The 19,397-nt window shown below is 36.3% G+C and overlaps 2 protein-coding genes across 7 annotated transcripts in view; both read right to left on the reverse strand.

Moving 5' to 3' along the window:
- Positions 1-641: 641 nt before the first annotated feature.
- conv (convoluted) lies at positions 642-15,440 on the reverse strand. The gene is made up of 12 exons (XM_046622379.2): positions 15,159-15,440; positions 9,785-10,054; positions 8,633-8,920; positions 7,618-7,855; positions 7,105-7,351; positions 6,511-6,762; positions 6,122-6,438; positions 5,749-6,046; positions 4,836-5,316; positions 4,432-4,695; positions 3,845-4,073; positions 642-3,724 (listed from the first exon to the last, which is right to left on the reverse strand). Exons 2-12 carry the CDS (start codon positions 10,050-10,052, stop codon positions 3,331-3,333), a joined length of 3,276 nt encoding a protein of 1,091 aa, XP_046478335.1. The 5' UTR covers positions 10,053-10,054; positions 15,159-15,440; the 3' UTR covers positions 642-3,330.
- A 937-nt stretch (positions 15,441-16,377) lies between these two features.
- ClC-a (chloride channel protein 2) overlaps positions 16,378-19,397 on the reverse strand; it is a 44,443-nt gene continuing 41,423 nt past the window's right edge. For all 6 annotated transcript variants that reach the window (XM_046622383.1, XM_046622381.1, XM_046622380.2 and 3 more), the window contains one exon: positions 16,378-19,299. In XM_046622383.1, coding sequence (XP_046478339.1) covers positions 19,090-19,299 — 210 coding nt within the window. In that variant the 3' untranslated portion in view covers positions 16,378-19,089. The remainder of the gene's footprint in view (positions 19,300-19,397) is intronic.

A 19,397-nucleotide genomic window follows, 5' to 3' on the forward strand; every position in this document is an offset into this window, starting at 1 on the left:
TACGTACATGCACACGTATCTATACTAGAATCAGACCAATGGCCGGGCTTGGGAACGTGCTCATTTCTCGATGTTGAATCTTAAGCTTCGTCGATATGCACGAATGTTTCCCATTTTTATCAAAATCATTATCGGTATGTACACTGGGAAAAATTTCATTTCTTGTAGTAACTAGAAAAATTCAGTAAAACAGGTATCGTTGAAAAAACTGAATATTGTTGGAATTACGAAAAACGAGGTACGCGTAACTATTTTGCGCTATTGTCGAACCTTTTTTGGTTATTGCAACGCAAAATCAGTTTCTGAGATTTACTCTACTTTTTTAGTTAAATAAGGCTTTAACATCGATTTATTGTTGCACAAGCGTTAAATTTTCGCAACAGTTTCAAGAAAATATATTAACAGTGATCGTAATGAGAAAGAATAGTAACGGATACTAGACTTTCCGGTAACGGCTAGAAAACTAATTTTCATTTTGTACCTAGAACTATATTTTTCTATTTTGGTAAGAAATGAAAATAGTTAAGGACTGAGCGGTAACCGGAACTAAAAATTTCTAAAAGTGTACGATGTATTGTATATATGTATATTTTTTTTTTAAATACCTTTGAGCGAGTCTCAAAGTATTATTATGTATTTTTCTGATTTTCTAAAACAATAGCACATATATAGATACAGATTCGTATTTATTATACGGTTTAACGTAATCAATATCTTACATTATATTTGTGGGTGGTTTCATGTTAACCGTGACTTGCAGTCGCTGAACTTATTCGGTCCATTTGATAGTTTTTGATTTAATAAGAAATGTTTGTAATTTCTTTATAATTATCATCGCAATTCATTTTCCTGTTATAAATTTTCAAAAAGTTAATTATTAGTCTTAGTAAGAAATACAATACTCTGAATCAAAAAAATATATCGCGACACTAAAGAGTAGAATTATTTTTTTCGACTTGGTTTGCTGCGACAAGAATCGTTGGGAGAAAAAAATACACAACTTAAACGTGATTGTTTTTTTTCGGCTTTGGAATATGAAAGGTTATTTTTCGTCAAGTATGACTAATTCAATCTACAAAAATCGTATGGAAAGTAAATTTTATTTTACATTCCTTGTCTACTTGCATAAAAAGTGTCGTTTTTTGGCTCACTATTTAGACAAGAAAATTTATAATATCGATAACGAAAATTCAAGTACAAGCAATCGGAGGACTGGTTCCATTCGCGTCCGAGAAATTCCCGCGTTATTGTCAAAACTTGCGAAAAGTATTTCAATGAGATCGCAAAACCGTCGCGCTCGAGTAAAATTAATTTCTTCGCAACAGTCATTGAAAGAATCTATTTAATCGAGTATTTGAATGAAATTTTTTCTTCCATTTTTAGGGGTGCATAACGCAGTGCAAGCCAAACTAGTCAGGCACGTATTTTTTGTTTTTCGTTAAAAATGATAATTTTTCATGTTATAGGTGATTGAATTTCACTGATTTTAATATACATATATAGACATATCTCAACATGAGTGACGTCACAATGTTATAGTTTTCAATCTGTTATATTAAAGGCAATTTTGATTCAATCGAAAAAGTAAAAAATACGTCCAAAATATTTTTTTCCAATCTACAAGAATATGAAATAAAAAAATTTCATTCAAATGCTCAATTGTCCATCTTCTCCATTACAAAGTCTTTCGTATCGCAAATGAATACACAGCACATCCATTACTCCTATGCATCAGAGACTTCTTTGTATTTCTTTCTATTCTTTCTTTATTTTTCCTCAGTCTCTCTGTATCATTACACAATATACACGTCAATGTACGATACGATTACTTGCATTACACGGTCTCTGCTGTTCTAGGTTACTCCCTGATGTATGGTGTATACATGTACTCGTATGTATGCATCGTTCCCGATTACACATATGTTAGTTAGATCCCACGCGAGTAAATTGCACGAAGAATGTGTCGCGTTGCCTGTAAGGATATTTTTCTTCTTCCTCTCTCGCTGTATTCACGACGTTGTTTTATGCACGGAGCACTGTTTACAGGTCTGTAACATGATTGTGCGTAAAGTTCGTTGTATATTAGTATAGACTCTCAACTTCCTTGAGAGAATTTTTCATCATTCATTATTTGCAGGACTGCAATTTCTTCTCCCGTATAAGGAGCCAATTATGACGAATTAATCATATGGATTCGTACTCGTATTCAGTGTAAAAATAAGTTTTACGTCAAACCGTGTGTAATAATCCTTTGATCCGTATACTCGCGCATGTACGCGAAGTGTAACATTCGTGTTCCACATGCTTGCAGGACGCAGTGTATCCGATATGACGTTTATACTCGTATTGCGTGTGTCTAGTTCTCACTATATTATTAGACTCGGTTATACTTATCATAGAAGAAGAAGAAGATGGACAGAAAGGTTTTACCGTATATAATTATAATATCATGCCTTCGGTATAAGTGCGTATTTAGGTACGCGAAAGGCGTGTATAAATGGTGTGTTATAAAGAATTATTAAAGTGGATTGGTGAAACGATCGCGAAAACAAGAAAAACCAAAAAAAAAAGAAAAACTATCGTTAGGCGCAAGTTAGTTGATTCGTGTCCTGTCGTAAAAAAATCCACTAGTTTCGATTTTTTCTTAACAAGGAAATATCAATTTAAAAATATATACGTATATAAATGTATTACGAAAAGATAATTATAATAAGAGAAATAATAAATATATAACATCGTCAGTCTGGCGTAACTATATATATGTGTACATTACTGTACATGTACATGAATTTTTTTCTCTCACTCTTTCTACTTCTAGACAAAATATTTATAAAACATTTTCTCCGTATATAAACGAACAAATATCTTAACAACCATACATTATTATATATATATTATATTACACGATACAGCGTATTATAAATTATTTATAAAGTTTCTGTGCGCAGTGATGTTAAAAATTATTGTGCGGAATATGGGTGGGTGTCAAAACTTGGAAGGATCAATATTTGGAATGGCGGATATATCGAAATTTGAAACATGCGAAAATGAAATAACGAAAGATTTCGAACAATTCATCTTTCATTATTTTATTTTCGCACGTTTGAGATTTCGATATATCGGCCATTCCAAATATTGATACTTCCAAGTATCGACCCCCACCAAAGAATATTCTTAACGAGTTAAGATATGAGCAGATAGGAAACTTTTATAAATAGCGTGAGTCGGTTTTATAATCTTCCGATTTCTCTTCTACTAAAGCTATATAATTACGTTGGTAATTGGGCACAAACGCGATTTCTGAATTTTTACATGTCGCGCAGATTGTCGTTACGGTAAACGTACGAATACAATGCAGATTACCAGAATCAAAAATCTTGGATAGAATAAGGAAAGTGCGGAACCGGCGCTTGTTACGAAGTCAGCGTTGTTTTTATCGAGAAATCGGCACTGGGATTTTCGAAAATGCTTCACGTTACCGATCGAGTCTCGGGCTAAAATGCACATCTCCAATTTCCTCGATGATGGATCCGGCAGATCTCGTATCGTCAACGATCTTTCTATGTACACAACGTCCCTTTCGAATATCGGCTTTATCGGTGCTGATTTGTCGATCGCATTCTCGTCCGTTCTTCCGGCCTCCCTTACCACGACGTAAAAATCCCCAATATCATCACGCGAGGACACGAACCAAGTCACCTTCCACGAATTGTCCTCTTCGTTGCTGCGCAATTGGGACGAAGAAAAATTTTGGTCATAAGATGATCGTTCGTGTCTTTTGCATGTCATGTTTTTATTTTTCTAATTTTTAATTTTTTTTTTTTATCGTCTTTCATTTACTCACTAATTCACGCTACGGTACTTGAGGTCCGGCGTTATTTCGAAATCCGGGTTGTCCTGCACTTCTCGTTCACCGCAAACCATCAGGTCCTCCGTCACCGCGACTACCGATTCATTCGCAAGGAAATAAGGGCTCGAACATTTTGGCTCCGTCCATGATTCCGGGATTTCCGTCAGCGTTGACAGCCATCGACGCAATGGTCTCACGTAACAGTCGCAGTGAAGCGGATTCCCTAGAAAGAATGGTTGATGATAAGTTCGACGAAAGGAGGTGAACAAGGAAACCTTAAAGGTGTCCCAAACAGCACAACATTTGAAGTTGTCGAAAAGATGTCGAAAGAATGTCTTACGCGCCATTTTCTGACGCCTGTAAGGCCCCAAGGACACCTACTAGGCATTAAGATATGTTTTAGGCGTCGTAAAATGGCACATGAGACATCCATTATACGTTTTTTTGACGACTTTAAGTTTTGTGCTGTGTGTGGTGTCAGTCCTGATCAGGAGTTTTGTTTGACGGAAAATTGTCTCTGTATAATTTAGGTATAGGTATTTCAAGAAACAACTATTTGAAAACCGTTGATTTTCACTCACCGCCGTAGCGCAGATCCGTGCCGTTTTTTATTATCTTCAACAGCTCGATGTTAAAGCTTCCAAATTCATTGTCCCGCAGATCTAGTACCCTCAAGTGTTCCATCGGTATTATTTTGTCCAGAGGAATGGACGTCAAGTGGTTATCGTTTAGGTATACTTCGCTTAAATTTGCCGGATCCTGGAATACGTTTGGCTCCGAGATGTCGCTCAAATCGTTATAGGATAGATCCAGATACTCGAGAGAGGTCAGGTTCCCGATTACGTCTGGAAAAATGGTGACAAAGGGGAAAAGGCGTTTAAGCAATTGTTGGAAAGAAAGAGGTAAGAAAAAAAAAAGAAGCGCTTCGCCTGAAATGACAAAACCCAACCGAAATCTAATTATCTGTTCATCCTGATCTTCTCACATTTTCTGATCTCGTTGATGTTGTTGTGACTCAAATTCAGCCGCTTCACTTTCCTCGTGCCGACCGTCAGGTCGAAGGTTATAACCGGCATCGTGTTGTAGGACAGATCGATCTCTTTAAGTCTGTACGGAATCCAGGGATCGTTAGGGAACATTTTTCGCGTTATGAATGATATCCTGTTGTGGCTGAGGTTTATCCTCTCCAGCGATAGGCAGTCGTCGAGGAGGCCCTTTGTCTTGTTGTCCAATTTTTCAAGCCGGTTCTTCGACAGGTCCAAGCTACGCAGAGACACGAGTCCCTGAAACGCTCCGTTGGGTATGTGGCGTATCGCGTTGTCGGATAAATTCAACGTCAGCAGTTGCAGTAGACCTTCGAATGCTCGGATGCTCACGTTCGCTATCTTGTTGTTCGACAGGTTCAACTCAAACACTATAGGCAATCTACCGAACGCCGCTTTGTCCAACGAGGTCAAATGGTTCCCCTTAAAAAGCGAAAGTTCGATGAGTATTTGTTTCTCGTTTTTGTCCTAAAGTGCGTTTTTTTCCGTGTTTATCGGGTGTATAGTCCAGTCGAAAGAGAGTGTCGAAGCATAAAAATTGAGAAACTGAGGCTTGGAACCAGTGACTGATTTAGGTACCGATCAGTGATATTAAGTAATAATTGACTGGGTATTGAAAGCACTAGAAGACTTTTTTATTAGCAAAAGAAAAAGAAAAAAAAACATAATAATATGCCCAAAAAGTCGTCGACACAACTGATTTTAAACTCTCTTCTCGTGAAAGTTCGTTGTTTTTTTCTCCTTCTTTTTCTACGTTGACGCGACATTCTTCAGTCAAGGTTTTTTTGTTTCGACGTCGTTTTTACTGGACCGTAGACCTGCCGAATAGTAAAATTTATATTTCCTTTGAATTACCTGCATGTAGAGATACTGCAAACTACTCAGACTACCCAGCGCGGCCTGCGGTGGTTTAGTGATGTTGTTTTCGACGAGGAACAAGGTTCGTAAGGTTAACAAAGTGTCGAAACTACCATGCTGCAGATTGTCGGCTAGCCGATTTCTTGACAGGTCCAAAGACAGCAGAGAATTCATTGACGGCCATACTTCGGTCGTTGGTATCTCTTCAAGTTCATTCTCCGAGAAGTCCAAGTGACCCAGTGATATCGGTAGCTGGAATATCTTTGTCAACGAGTTGTTCTTCACCGTTAGTGTCCTAAAATGGGATGTGAAAATGATCGACTCGTTTTCTTTTTACCGATCACTATCCGATAGTGAAATATCTACCCACCTACAACTGGCGAGTTTGGCCAAACTGCCCCTCGAAATATCCTCAAGTTTGTTGTAGCTCATGTCGAGATCGAGGAGAGTTGGAAGCGATCCGAAAGTCGAGGGTTTGATTTTCTGCAGTGAATTGTGGGACAGGTTTAGGTATCGGAGACTGAACAGTGTCTGGAATATTCCATTCTGTATCTCGGATATGTTGTTGTACGACAGGTCGATAGTGTGTAGCTCGTACAGCTTGGGAAATGTCTGTCTCGGCACCGAGTGCATGGAGTTGTGGGATACGTTGAGTATCTGAAGACCGCTCATGTTGTGCAGCGGAACCTGAACAATTATGGGAACAGTCAGCGTCCTGAAATCGATCCTAAAAATTCACCTGTACCTTTCCACGCTAACCTGATTCAACTCCGTGAACATGTTGTAACTCAGTTGCAACTCCAGAGCGTAAGTCGAGCTGTCGAACGCGTACTTCGATATGTTTTCCAGAAGGTTGTGGCTCAGGTCAAGCGTTATGTTTGCGCAGTTCACAAATGCCTCTGCTTCTATGCTCGATATTTGGTTGTGGGAGAGATTGACTCGCGCCAAGTAGAGGTCCTTGAACGATTGCTTTTCTATCAGTGTAACCTCGTTCTCCGATACGTCCAATACCTGCGACAACGATCATCGTCGTGAAGACTGACCCGGACTGAATTTTGACGTGTTCGGTTGAGGATTTTCAGACTTTACTGTCCAGGGGAGAAATTGGTCAAACCAAGAAATGATTGAACCACGGTTTGAAAAGTCGAACCCAGGGTCGAGGTTTGTTATTAAAGAATCTGTTTTCGTGTGCATATCGAGATGATATATTTTCAACAGAATTGAACCGGTTTATCTCGAGTCTGATTATATCTAAGCCTGGAACTCTTTTCCCTGGAATGTGTACAGTCTGAAAAATGATCCCTATGGTTGAAATGAAAATGAAATGGTTCGCAATTACGATTTATCAATCACCTCGGCGTACTGGAGCTGATTGAACATCTGGAAGTCGATTTTCTTTATCGAATTTCGGGCCAAATCTATCGTGCCGATTCGAGTAACCGATCCAAAAGTTCCGCGACCCACATCGATGATGTTGTTATCGCTCAAGTAGAGCCGCCGCATGAATCTCAAGCCTCTGAACGTGTTCGCGTCCAATTTTTTTATCATGTTGTGACTGAGATTCACAACTTGGAGCAGCGAATTCCTTGAGAAAGTTGCTCTGGCAAAACGATGGAGAAAAAGTAAAAGTATTAGATGTACGCTGTATTCTTAGTTAAAGGATTTGATGACTTTATAACCAAGTATGGAGATCAAATATGGCGGATAAGAAATGCCTTTTCATTTAAGGGAACACAATTTGACCGGACAGAAATCATAGCAAAACCTGCAGGGTTATTCAGACCGTTGTTACAACACTTCTTTCGCCGTATTTGTGGTAAAGTGGACAAATTTTTATTATGAAGTGGTTTTTTCGAATGGCCTTACTTTTTGAGTTCCGGTATCGCGTTTCGGGACAGATTGCAGAAGTTCAGCTTCGTCAGATCGGCCAGATTTGACGGATCCAATTTTGATATCAAGTTACCCGAAATGTCGAGCCAGTCAACCTCTCGCAACCCTCGAAATTGGTTGCGTTTCAGCTCTTTTATTCTGTTCCCGTGCAGATCGACGCTCTTCACCTTCCTCAGAGGAGCCAAAGCCTCGACGGGCAGAGAGGCAAGTGTACCTTTTCAGAATTATAGGAGTTCAAAGCTCATTGCAACGTCGACGTAGAGGAAAAATGTTGAGAAAAATTGTCAAATCGTTCTTACAAGGAAGGCATCTCAGGTCGATCTCTCCGATTTGATTTCTTTTGTAATACGTTATATTAGACTAAAAACTAAGCGACACGTATTTTTTTTATCTTCCATTTTAAACACTTTAACGGGGTGATACTGCACTTTCAAAGTAAGGCATATCAAGGGTCGATTTGGCAGTTTTTTTTTTTTAATTGAGAAAATTACATTTTTCATTTCTGGTTACGAGAAAAATTTTTCAGTTGGATTGGTTAAGAAATATGTTCTTGTGGGTGAAACTGCCAAATCATCCGTTGACATGCCTTACTTTCGAGGGTGGTTTCACCCCCTTAAAGTGTTTAATGGTAGATAAATACTTGTCGTTTAGTTTTTAGTCTACTATAACATATTAGAAAAGAAATCAAGTCGGAGACATCGATCTGGGATATTTTTCTTGTTAGTCAATTTTGGATCGTTCAATTTGTCCCCCTCACGATATTGTATCATGGGAATCGAATTATTCGGAACGGTTTTTTCATTGTGAGATGATAATTGTAGACTGGTTTTCAGGGGGCGCTACTGTTTCAGAGTTGAAATATTGAATCGACTTGAAGGTAGTCATTTCCAACTAACTGAACCCTCAGGGATTCTTACATGGGATCTAAAACATCGTACGATCAATTCCGCTGTAAAAATACATGGAAATTTCAGTGTTGCGCATTGATTACCGTTCGTGATGGAGATTTTTTCGATTCTACCGGCCGCCATGCTCCCGGTGAAGCTGTCCTTCGGTAGCTCGCTCATTTCGTGACCGTCGATGTTGAGTATCGTTAAATTGCCCAGAATCGAGAATGCCTCCTTTGGAAATTTCTGCAATCTCGTTCTCACCAAGTGCAATTCCTGCAGCGTTCTGTTCACCCCCAAAAAACTGTGCTCATCTATCAGTCTCAGCGGCGTGTCGACGTATCTCAAAATTCGCACCTTCAGCGGGTACAAAGCAGGGCCGTACATTCGACCTTGAAATTCAAACGCAATCGTACAAATGTTAAAAAAATTTCCCACTTACGTAGGTACATAGAATCGAACTCGCATTTTATTGCAGACCGCAAACAAGTTAACCGGTAAGGAAAGGCATTAATGGACATTAATGTATATATTATTATTATTATTATTATTATTATTTATGACCAATTTTTCCTTCATATGTAAAAAGTGTACATAAGAAGGACGTATAGGGGGTATTAAATACCAGTACATAGGTTGATCCTGATAAAATTAGATTATATGTGAGGTATTCCATGCCAACTGAGAGATCATTTTCCCTAACCCCCACCAATTTGCTTCATTATTTTTTATATAATTCTACAACCTCAAAACAGTACTCAACATTTTTATCAGATTTTTCGTCCCAACCATTCTTTTTTCAAAAATTTTACAAACCCGTTTGTTGTCCTAAAAAAAACGCCGTTTTTTTTTTTTGCAAAAATTCACATAATTTCTGGGTCCCAAAACAAACATTTTGAGCCATAGTTCAGAGTGGAGAATTGATTTTGTATATTTTTTAAATATTTTTTTAAAGGAATAATTTTTCTCATTTTGTACGCATACAAAACATTTGTTATGCTTGTAACATTTTTTAAAAAAGAATGGTAGGGACGAAAAATCTGAAAAAAACGGTGAGTACTTTTTTTAGGTTGTAGAATCATATAAAAAATAATGAAGCAAATTGGCGGAGGTCAGGGAAAATGACCTCTCAGTTGGCATGTAATAACTCACGTGTGTATTAACATGATTAGATCAACAGTAAATTATACGCGCGTGAATTAATTTTTGTGTTATCATGCGCATAAATAAATATTGTGCGTACCGTGCGTACTTACCGATGTTGCATTTGTTCAGAACGAGTTCTTCGATCGGTAGATTTTCGTGGGACAAATTTATCAGCCCGAGACTCAGGCTGGCCAAGTTCGCGTTTTCGCATTTCGCGTAAATGCCATCGTCGCTACCTCGGACGCAGCTGCACGGCTGAAACAGAACCTGACGTTCCGGGCACCGAAAACGCGGACCGGGCGGTATGTAGACGCCGGAAATCCATTGCGACGTAGACAGGATCACAAAAATTACGTGAATAATTTTTCTGGCGCGCATTTCTGAAAATAGCGAAACGGTGGATGAATTATTGCAAAATTATGATTTTCCGTTTCATTTTTTTCTCTGTAATTGTGCTCAGCGAAGAGAGAAAGTCATTTCAACCATCCGGAAATTGAGATTAGTTTTTGCTTCACCTCTCCCGACGTTTCGAGATGCAAAGAAGCATTTTCAAATTCCGATCAGAATTCTTTTGTCCATCGATAAGTTGAAAACGTATCTATCGATTTAGGTGAGATTTGGTAAGTATTGATCGGTTACATTCGACTTGGAACCGATCAGATTTTTACAAAAATCGACCTAGTCTGCATCTTTGAGTTTTTTCTTTTTGTCAAAATGAAAATCTCCTTCCCCGAAATTCTTTAAATATTTTCGATGATACAGTGTTTGGACTAAGATTATGGACGATAATGATTCCAGAATTTTTATCTGATGATTATTTGATCGTCTATGTATTGCGTATGTCGCGGGTCAAGTCTAAAGTCATGTGGTAGGTTTACGTATATTAGGCAAGACGAGTAATGTTATAGATTGTTTCCATCATACGCTTCTTCAGGTTTTGCTCGCCCACACTGCGTGGGTAAAACGATGTCTCATCGCAGATCGTGTAGGTGTATAAAACGTTATATATTTCACATTTCTCATATATAGAGAGGCAGGTATACACGACAGGTGAATAATCTGTGCAACAAGGAAAGTGTTAGAGGTCGTCGGTTGTCCGAAGTTCGTTGTGACTGAATTTCAACTCCTTTACTCACTCTATTCACACTTATGAATTACTTTATACGTACATGCGTTACATACGGTAATACACATTCTATATGTACAGAAAATGCAGAAGATAAACGGTAATTAGAATATCACCAAAATGACACATTATGTTATATTATGTAATATACATATTATACGTATTAGGCTGATTCAAAAAAAAACGGCTAATTTTTTTTTTTCAAAATCCTCACATAAAAACTTCCGAGAAGGTGTGAAAAGATGCCTGTAAAAAGCAGAGCCCTTAATATTATTATTAAGAGGTCGCGCATCGGGAATTTCTATTTCCCGTTTAAATAACACAGGAATAAATTTTTTTAAATTTTGCAATTTCGTAATTTTGCAACGGCTCATTGAATTAGCGGACCAAAGCATATTTTTGTAGGAAATTTGACGCTCTACAAAAAAAGTCCTTACAAAGTTTTCGATAGTCACACTCCTTCAAAAGTTATTCGAGGTCAAAGTTGAACTTACAAAAAAATTCAATGTTTTTTTTTTTTTTCTATGATACTATGAATCTTTTCTCATTATTTTGTTATTAATATCAATAGCTCCGCTTTTGACAGACATCTTTTTCCACCCCCCCCCCCCCCCCCCCCCGAAAGTATTTCAGAGGGGATATCGAAAAAAAAAAAATTGTCAATTCTTTTGATACTGTCTAACGGATATGGATCTATATGTACACAAATATAACGTTACACGAACGTTATATTTGCAGCACGATATGTTTCGTGCTACGGATATTATTTAACCTAAATATAAACATATGATAACCCAACGGGAGTTATATATAAGTATCTAATATAATTATAAGTCGGATCAGATGATGAAAATCAATAATATGTATATATATATATATTTATGTGTAACGAAATCTCTGCTCTTCTACTTTTTTGCACCGCTAGTTTTTTTTCTGTAGCGTATTTCTTCGAACCTTCGCACCTACGCTCCTACGTTTATAAGCTACGTATACCTATATGTGTATTATAATTTCTCGAGACAGCTTCATCCACGTATTACATGTACAGGTATGTATTATTAGATATGCAGACTCTGGTGCTGCACGCCAACGTGTCGATGGCCTAAAACTGCAATGCACGATACATGTAATAACGGTGGTCTGCTTTTTTCATTTCCAGTTTACTGATTTTTATTTCTTCTTCTCGGGATCGAGCGCCAAAGGCAATCTCAATGGCGAATGTAAGATTAAAAAATACTTACATGCACGCTTTATTTGGGGGTAGGAAAAATTTTCAATCGGACGCTCCCCAGATTTGTTCTAAATTATTAAAAAAAAATTCTGTCAAGTTTTAATCTTCTACGTGAACTGGAACACGTGCCTCTAAGCTCCGAAAGTTTTAGATTGTAATAAATAATTAGCATACATTCACTTAAATTTACATAATAATTACAGTGCGGAAATTTTCAAACTTGTATTGTAATTAATTATCGGCATTGTTTAAATTGTTGCTGGGTAAAAGTAGATAACTGGATCACTGTGCCATTGCACCGTGTCATAATAACCCGGATGATGAGAAGAACGGTAAAATCTGAAGCGTGAGATTTCTTGCATTCATCGAGTCATTTTCTATTTAGAATGTATAACGTACTTGCCTTAGAATTTAAAAAAAATACTTCTCTATTCTTCCTCTCTTCGCTATATGTATGATATATATCTTTTACAATCGAAAGACGTTATACATGCAGCGTGTAAAGGCAAATATATATATATATGAGGTATTCCAGGCCAACTGAGAGGACATTTTCCCTGACGCCCGCTAATTTGCTTCATTATTTTTTATACGATTCTATAACCTAAAAAAAGCACTTACCATTTTTTTCAGATTTTTCGTTTCAACCATTCCTTTTTAAAAAATGTTACAAAATTCTTTTATGGTCCTAAAAAAACAACGCCATTTTTTATTTTTTGTACAAAAATTCACATAATTTCAGGGTCCCAAAACAAAAATTTTGAGCCATAGTTCAGAGTGGAGAATTGATTTTTTGTATTTTTTAAATATTTTTTTAGATGAATAATTTTTCTTATTTTGTACGTATACAAAACATGTGTTATGTTTGTAACATTTTTTTGAAAAAGAACGCTTAGGACGAAAAATCCGAAAAAAATGGTGAGTGCTTTTTTTAGGTTGCAGAATCATATAAAAAATAATGAAGCAAATTGGCGGGGGTCAGGGAAAATGACCTCTCAGTTGGCATGGAATGCCTCATATATATATATATGACGCACGTATTCGTTTTTCTGCGACTCTGTACGGTCCAGAGACATTTCTTTAGAATACCCTTCCGATGACTGGCTCGCTTAATGCAGCAGCCAGGCCGTCCTTCAAAGTTCCCAGATCAGGATTCAGGATTCAGGATTCAGTATTCGCGTCTTTATGATCCTTGAAAATTTTATTCCTCGTTTTCCTCGTATGATGATTGGTTATCATACGATTTATATTACATATACACGCGATATTCTTTCTTCTAAAATTTTAATTCTCATAAAATTTGTACCTATGCAACGATAACCGGAATGAACACATAATCAATTCCGCATGCATTGCGGTTTATATTAGGTTTCCTCTTCTAGAATCAAAAAATTAACGAACTTGATTAAACTTCGAACGTTAATTAACACACAAACGCTTTCATTTACGAATTTTATGCATCAGAACTTTTTTCCAGAGCGTTCAATTATCTCTACAAAAATATGTATTCTTCATTATTTTCGATACATTCGTCAAAAAAAAAAAATCTTTCCGCGTTATTTCCGTAAGATACTTCGATCGCAATGCGGACCATTTTACAGTTGATCTAGAGAGCTCAAATTTTCAGGGAATTTTCTTTCTATCAATTTGAAAGTGTTTAAGCCCCTGGGAGCGTAATAAAATTTAAAAACAGCCCTATTAAAGACCATCCTAATATCTGTATATTACGTGCAATTTGTATGTATATATTTATAATATCCGGGGAGCGGTGTCGCCGCAAGGTGTTCAACTTTCGCCTCGACAACCGCAGGAGCGGAAAGAATAGTTACATTTACATGCAATTATACATACATATATATATATATATATATGTGTGTGTGTGTGTGTGAATTATATTGGAATTGATTTGTTCCCTGTCATTTAAGATGTGTGTAACTACATGATGTATCATCACATACTCGTATATATGTATCGATCTATTACATACCATAATAAGGTATTTTAAAAGTGTCAACTTGACATAACGCTACTTTTTACAGTAAATAAAATCTGACCGTGAAGCATAATATATGGATATGTATAATAACGGTTCGTCGTTGAGGTTCGTTTTTTAAATTATTTTTGGTTCTCAAAGTATACAAGTGTCACACATATATAAATCTTCGCAAATCAGCAACGTTCTTATACACGATAGAAAAAAAAAAAGAAAAAAATGTATGTATGTGATATAATCTGTACGATTCGCGTGTATGAAAATTAATTAAATTGTTTTTTTCTTTCTCTATAACTGTTCGCAAAAAAAAAAAAAAAAGAAAAATGAAAACTCGTCGATGTTTCTATTTTAATTAATGGTAAGGCGTTTATAGCCATCGGTACCCATCGGCTTATAGTATCGATCAATTAAGATTGATACAGCATAAGGAAGAGTTTGTCTTGCCTGTTCAGGCATCGGAATCTCTGGAGACTTCGTCGCGATGTGCGGATAATATTATTACAAGATGATTCATCGCGAAATTCCTGATTTCAAATTATCGGACATATTTTTTCAATTCTTGCTTTCCTTCTTGTTCAGTATCAGGTATGTGCCGAAATAAATATCACGCAAGTGTTTCAAATCATCTTATAATATTATACGTATAATTTGTCGCGTTGTATTGTTTTACAAGTAGGGGCAATTTAATTAACCTTATCCTTGTAAGAATTTCAATAATTTCTCTGATAATTGCGTGAGCTAAGGCAGGTTTCGCGTATAGCTAAACAAAATCGTTAAAAACACGTTTTACCTGTATACTAATCAATTCGTCGAATTCGACTGTATAATATTGAAGATTTCATGTGAGATTGTCTCTCATCCAATTAATGTATAGGTACGTATGTACAATAATAATTTCTATTAATTCTTGTGTGTTGGAAAATAAAAAAATAAAAATTTCCCGAGTCAACTTTCAAAAATATGTTACGATCAAATGAATTATCAAAATTTTTGAACATTACATGCTATCTATCGTTACGAAGAAGTAAATAACGACGATGATGATGATATTGAAATTCGAGACGACATAAATAACGTTACGCGTTACGATATAATGTAATATATACATAATTCGAGATAAACAATTATATTTACCTGTGAAATTATTCTTCTTTTTACATTCAATATCCGATCTAAGGTGTATAATTTAAAAAACTCGACTACAGGGTCAAACCCGCTGCTGCAGCTGGTAGTAGTTTGTCTCTTTTATCGCGCACATGTTTCGGCACCTGATATCGTCGCGCATGTCACGATTGTCCGTTATTTACTGAGGTGGTGCTGGACGGACACCCAGCCTGTCTACTTGAGTTCTGAAATTTTCAAGTATAGAATCTAACGCAGCGAGACTCCGTGCGGTCCGGTGGGACCTCGAAAGACTGGCGTGAAAGTAAAGTTGTGCAGCGGTTAACCCGCGGCGAAATCGTTCATTCCGTAGTGGAGTATGAACATTATAATGCTCTTCAAAGTCTAACTTTGATTGGACGGCCTGAGGCTTGCGGTGCAGCAAGTGGGAATAAACGTAATTTTATTACGTTTACCTTGCAATTTCACGTTGTACCATTACGATCCTTTCGCTTTGCCTCTTTCCTTGCCTCTTTCCTTGCCTCAACTTTGCGCTTTAACGATGCAAGTCAGATTTCATGTCTTACCGACGGAGCGTGTTTCTTTTTCTATCTTACCCATTGCCGGTAAGACAGATCTTGATCCTAGTTAGCAGGAAAAGAAATCGTCTATTGGTTAAACGTACGTATTGGAATGCGGACCGGTGCAGGAGATTCGTGGATAAGAATTGTGTAAAAAATTCTTTAAGTAATATGTTCTTATTCTCATACCACGTATATAATGTATATATAAATATGGTATGACGTTTCTTCTCGATCGATCGCGTACAATTGTTGTTTCTGTTTTGTATATTGTACATATTCATCCTGATATATTGTTATTATTATTGAAATTTACAAATGACGAAGAAAATTTTTCTACATATTTTATAGCTGATATACGTTATATTTAATATATACTAATGATAATAGCGATGATGATGATGATGGTGATGATGATTATGACAGTAACAATAACAATAATACCAATAACAATAAAAGTCAATAATCAACGCGGATATATTTACAATTTGCGTTAGAAAAAACTCTTCACTTCGGTTACGTGGAATGTTAATGACTGTATCAGGATTATTTTCACGGCGCAAAATCAGTTACGTATAAATTGTTTATTCCTCTTGACATGATTATCGGTTGCTGATATTTCAGAGCCGGTCGGATTATTTCTTGCAATTATTCGCACCACAAATCCAGGATTTATTCTTCAGCACAGTTTTTTTATTTCCGAAAATTGATACTCCTCATCGTCATCATCATCATTATTGTATAATCGTATTAACAATTTTTCCTTCCTCTCTTATATATAAAGCTTCGTATACAGGGTGGCTTTCTTTAATCGCGCCAGGCGAATATCTCGAAAACTGGAAGAGATACAAGATAAAGTTTTGTACAGAACCTGCGGGGTTTCGAGGGGGAAAGACAGTTGTTTGACTTGTGAATTGCCCCACTTTCGAGATTTTTTGAGTACATCGTAGTTTTAGTTAGGAAACCCATACTTAGATTATGACCAGTTGGCAGCAGATTTGAAGCTAGATTCAAATACGTAAAAAAAAACCATTTACTTTTTTGCCTTTTACAAAATTTTCAGAAATTGAAACACGTGGCCATTCAGTTGCTGAGACAAGGCATTAACTTTAAAGTTTCGTTATTTTTTTACGCTTAAGGGGCTTTGGGAGACGCTTGATCACATCAAAAACACTATTCGTAGTTTTTTTAAACCATGCATGGGGTTCGATGCTTCGTTTCGAGGAAAAGCGGTCGAGTAGTTAACTTTTTGAAAATTGAGGAAATTTGAAAAATTTATTAAAAAAATTTGACAATTTTACGTCCTCCAGACTCTACATTCTTTTCCCACACTCTTACAGCTAACTTATACCCAGTATCGTCTTCTTATCATCACCTCACTCTCTCTCTCTCTCTACTCCTAAGCTGCAACTGGCCAGTCCCTTGCATCCTTCCTCCCATCTATTCACTCTCGAGTCATCTTTCATTCGGCCAACATTTAAATTCACCTCACTTCCCTTTTTCCTGCTCCACATCTTCTCACTGCACTCTCCATATCTTTCAATAATAGATCAATTATATACTCAAACATTCAACTCCTTAATGCAAGTTCCTCTCATTTTCTCCTATCCTTTCTATTTTTTCTTTTTATATTAAACTTTTTCTCATACCTCTAATAGTTTCCGTGATATTTGCCTGGGATGAGAAGCAAATCACCCTGTATATACACATATATATATTACATCGATATCGTGTTTTTTTTTTTTTTTTTTTTACTCAAGAATTATATCTAGCGGATACAGCTTATCTTATAATTATTGTTCCCTGACTTATAAACTAATATTACTTGCTTACTTACTTATTTCATTACTTAGATTATCATCTATTAATTACTGTATGCAGGGTACAGGCAATATTCGTATATTAGGGTTTATTATTACAATTCTTATCATTATTAACGATGTTGCATATCGGTAATCGCTATTTCATAAATATTATAAATTCTATACAATAACGATTACGTCGACAACTAGAATTCATTTGATCGTTCACTTGAAATAATATATATCATATTGTGTTTACCTGTGCCTATATACACACAATACGTATTTCATATTTGTGTACACGCGCACGTTATACACAAATAATTTTTGGCACAACCGTGTTTATGTTAGGATTTAAATATTCATCAGATGTATGTGCGACAGGTATTTACCGTTGAATGACATAAAAAAATCTCTAACGAGATAGTTTATCTTCTTCATGTTATTATATATCTTGATCATTCTATTATTTTGTGGGCTGTTATATATCTATCTTCAAAATCGGTTGTTTCTAGTCAATAGAAATAAAACGACAATCAGAAACATGTAATGAATAAAACACACAGACCATAAGTGAATAGAAGTTGAACAATTTACAAAGAAAGAATTTAAAAAGAAAAAATGCATTTCAAAAAGCAAATTCTGGCTCTCTCAACGATTGTTTGTGTGCGTATTTTTTTCGTCACTTCAACTTACTCACTCACCATATTCATGAAAAATTGTACATGCAAAGAAACGAACTTCAAAAGGCGGAGACGAACAAATTGATAAATAAATGATCATGATATATAAATAATTAGTGAACAGTGGTGCGATTTTATATTTTGTTATGGACTAGAAACAAGGGATTTAACGATTGTAGGCGATGTGAAAAAAAAAAAAAAAAATGAAAGAAGCGGAAAAAGTAAAATAGAAAGCAAATCGACACTTATTATATACAGATTGTTAGATTACATTTTTATTTCAATTTCTTTACCTGTATTTGGCATCGATATACTGGTAATGGTTTTCCCGCACATATGTATAGTAGGGGTTCATCGGTTTGTTTGATTTAAAATAAAAATACCCAATCATACAATTTCTCACACTTATACTACTACAGACATGCCTGCATAGCTGTATACAGTATACAAACTGGACAATTTTATGCCGGCACCATATACATGTATCAATCAATCTGTAAACCTAAATAAAGCTGTGTAAAGCTGCAGCATGATTTGAGCACCGATATTATAATTAACAACGAAAAACGACAATAACGATAACCATAGTGGTAATCATTTTTACAGTTCATGTATAATCATCATAATAGTCGTTCTCGTTGGTCTTACTAATTGTACCTGTGTACATCGCATTGTACATCAATCATCATTCTCTTAAAGTCCCAACAATTTTATATGCATTGTTGAATCGTATTAAATTATTGTGCGCCTATATAAATTGTAATCGCACCGTTTTTAAACGTGGGTTGATTTATATCGTAGGTATTACATGTAGGACAGTATGCTATATCACAATTGCTTGGTTTTAAACTATATATATATATGCGTATAATATTAGGATCGTTAAACCTTGTATTCTTCATACCTTTTCGTGATGATTGTGCGGTGAACTTATTTCGCTGTCATCATCCTGCGTCACGGAATTTGTTACCGAGTTTATTGTTATTTGGGTTCTTAAATCCGAGGACAATTCACCACCGCCTAAAGTTGAATCCGAGCCATGGATCCCCGTCTCCATACCGTGAACCGGCATTATACCCGAGTTCGCGTCCTCGATTGCTTTTCGTAGCTAAGCAAGAATAAACAACAATTTTTTAAGAATTCTTCAGGACATTCGGAAAGTCTCGTAGCGTATAAATTGAAAGGTAGAGACGCATTGTCATTGTC

The sequence above is a fragment of the Neodiprion pinetum genome, chromosome 4 (assembly GCF_021155775.2).
Source record: "Neodiprion pinetum isolate iyNeoPine1 chromosome 4, iyNeoPine1.2, whole genome shotgun sequence".
In the NCBI taxonomy this organism is placed as follows: Eukaryota; Metazoa; Arthropoda; class Insecta; order Hymenoptera; family Diprionidae; genus Neodiprion; species Neodiprion pinetum.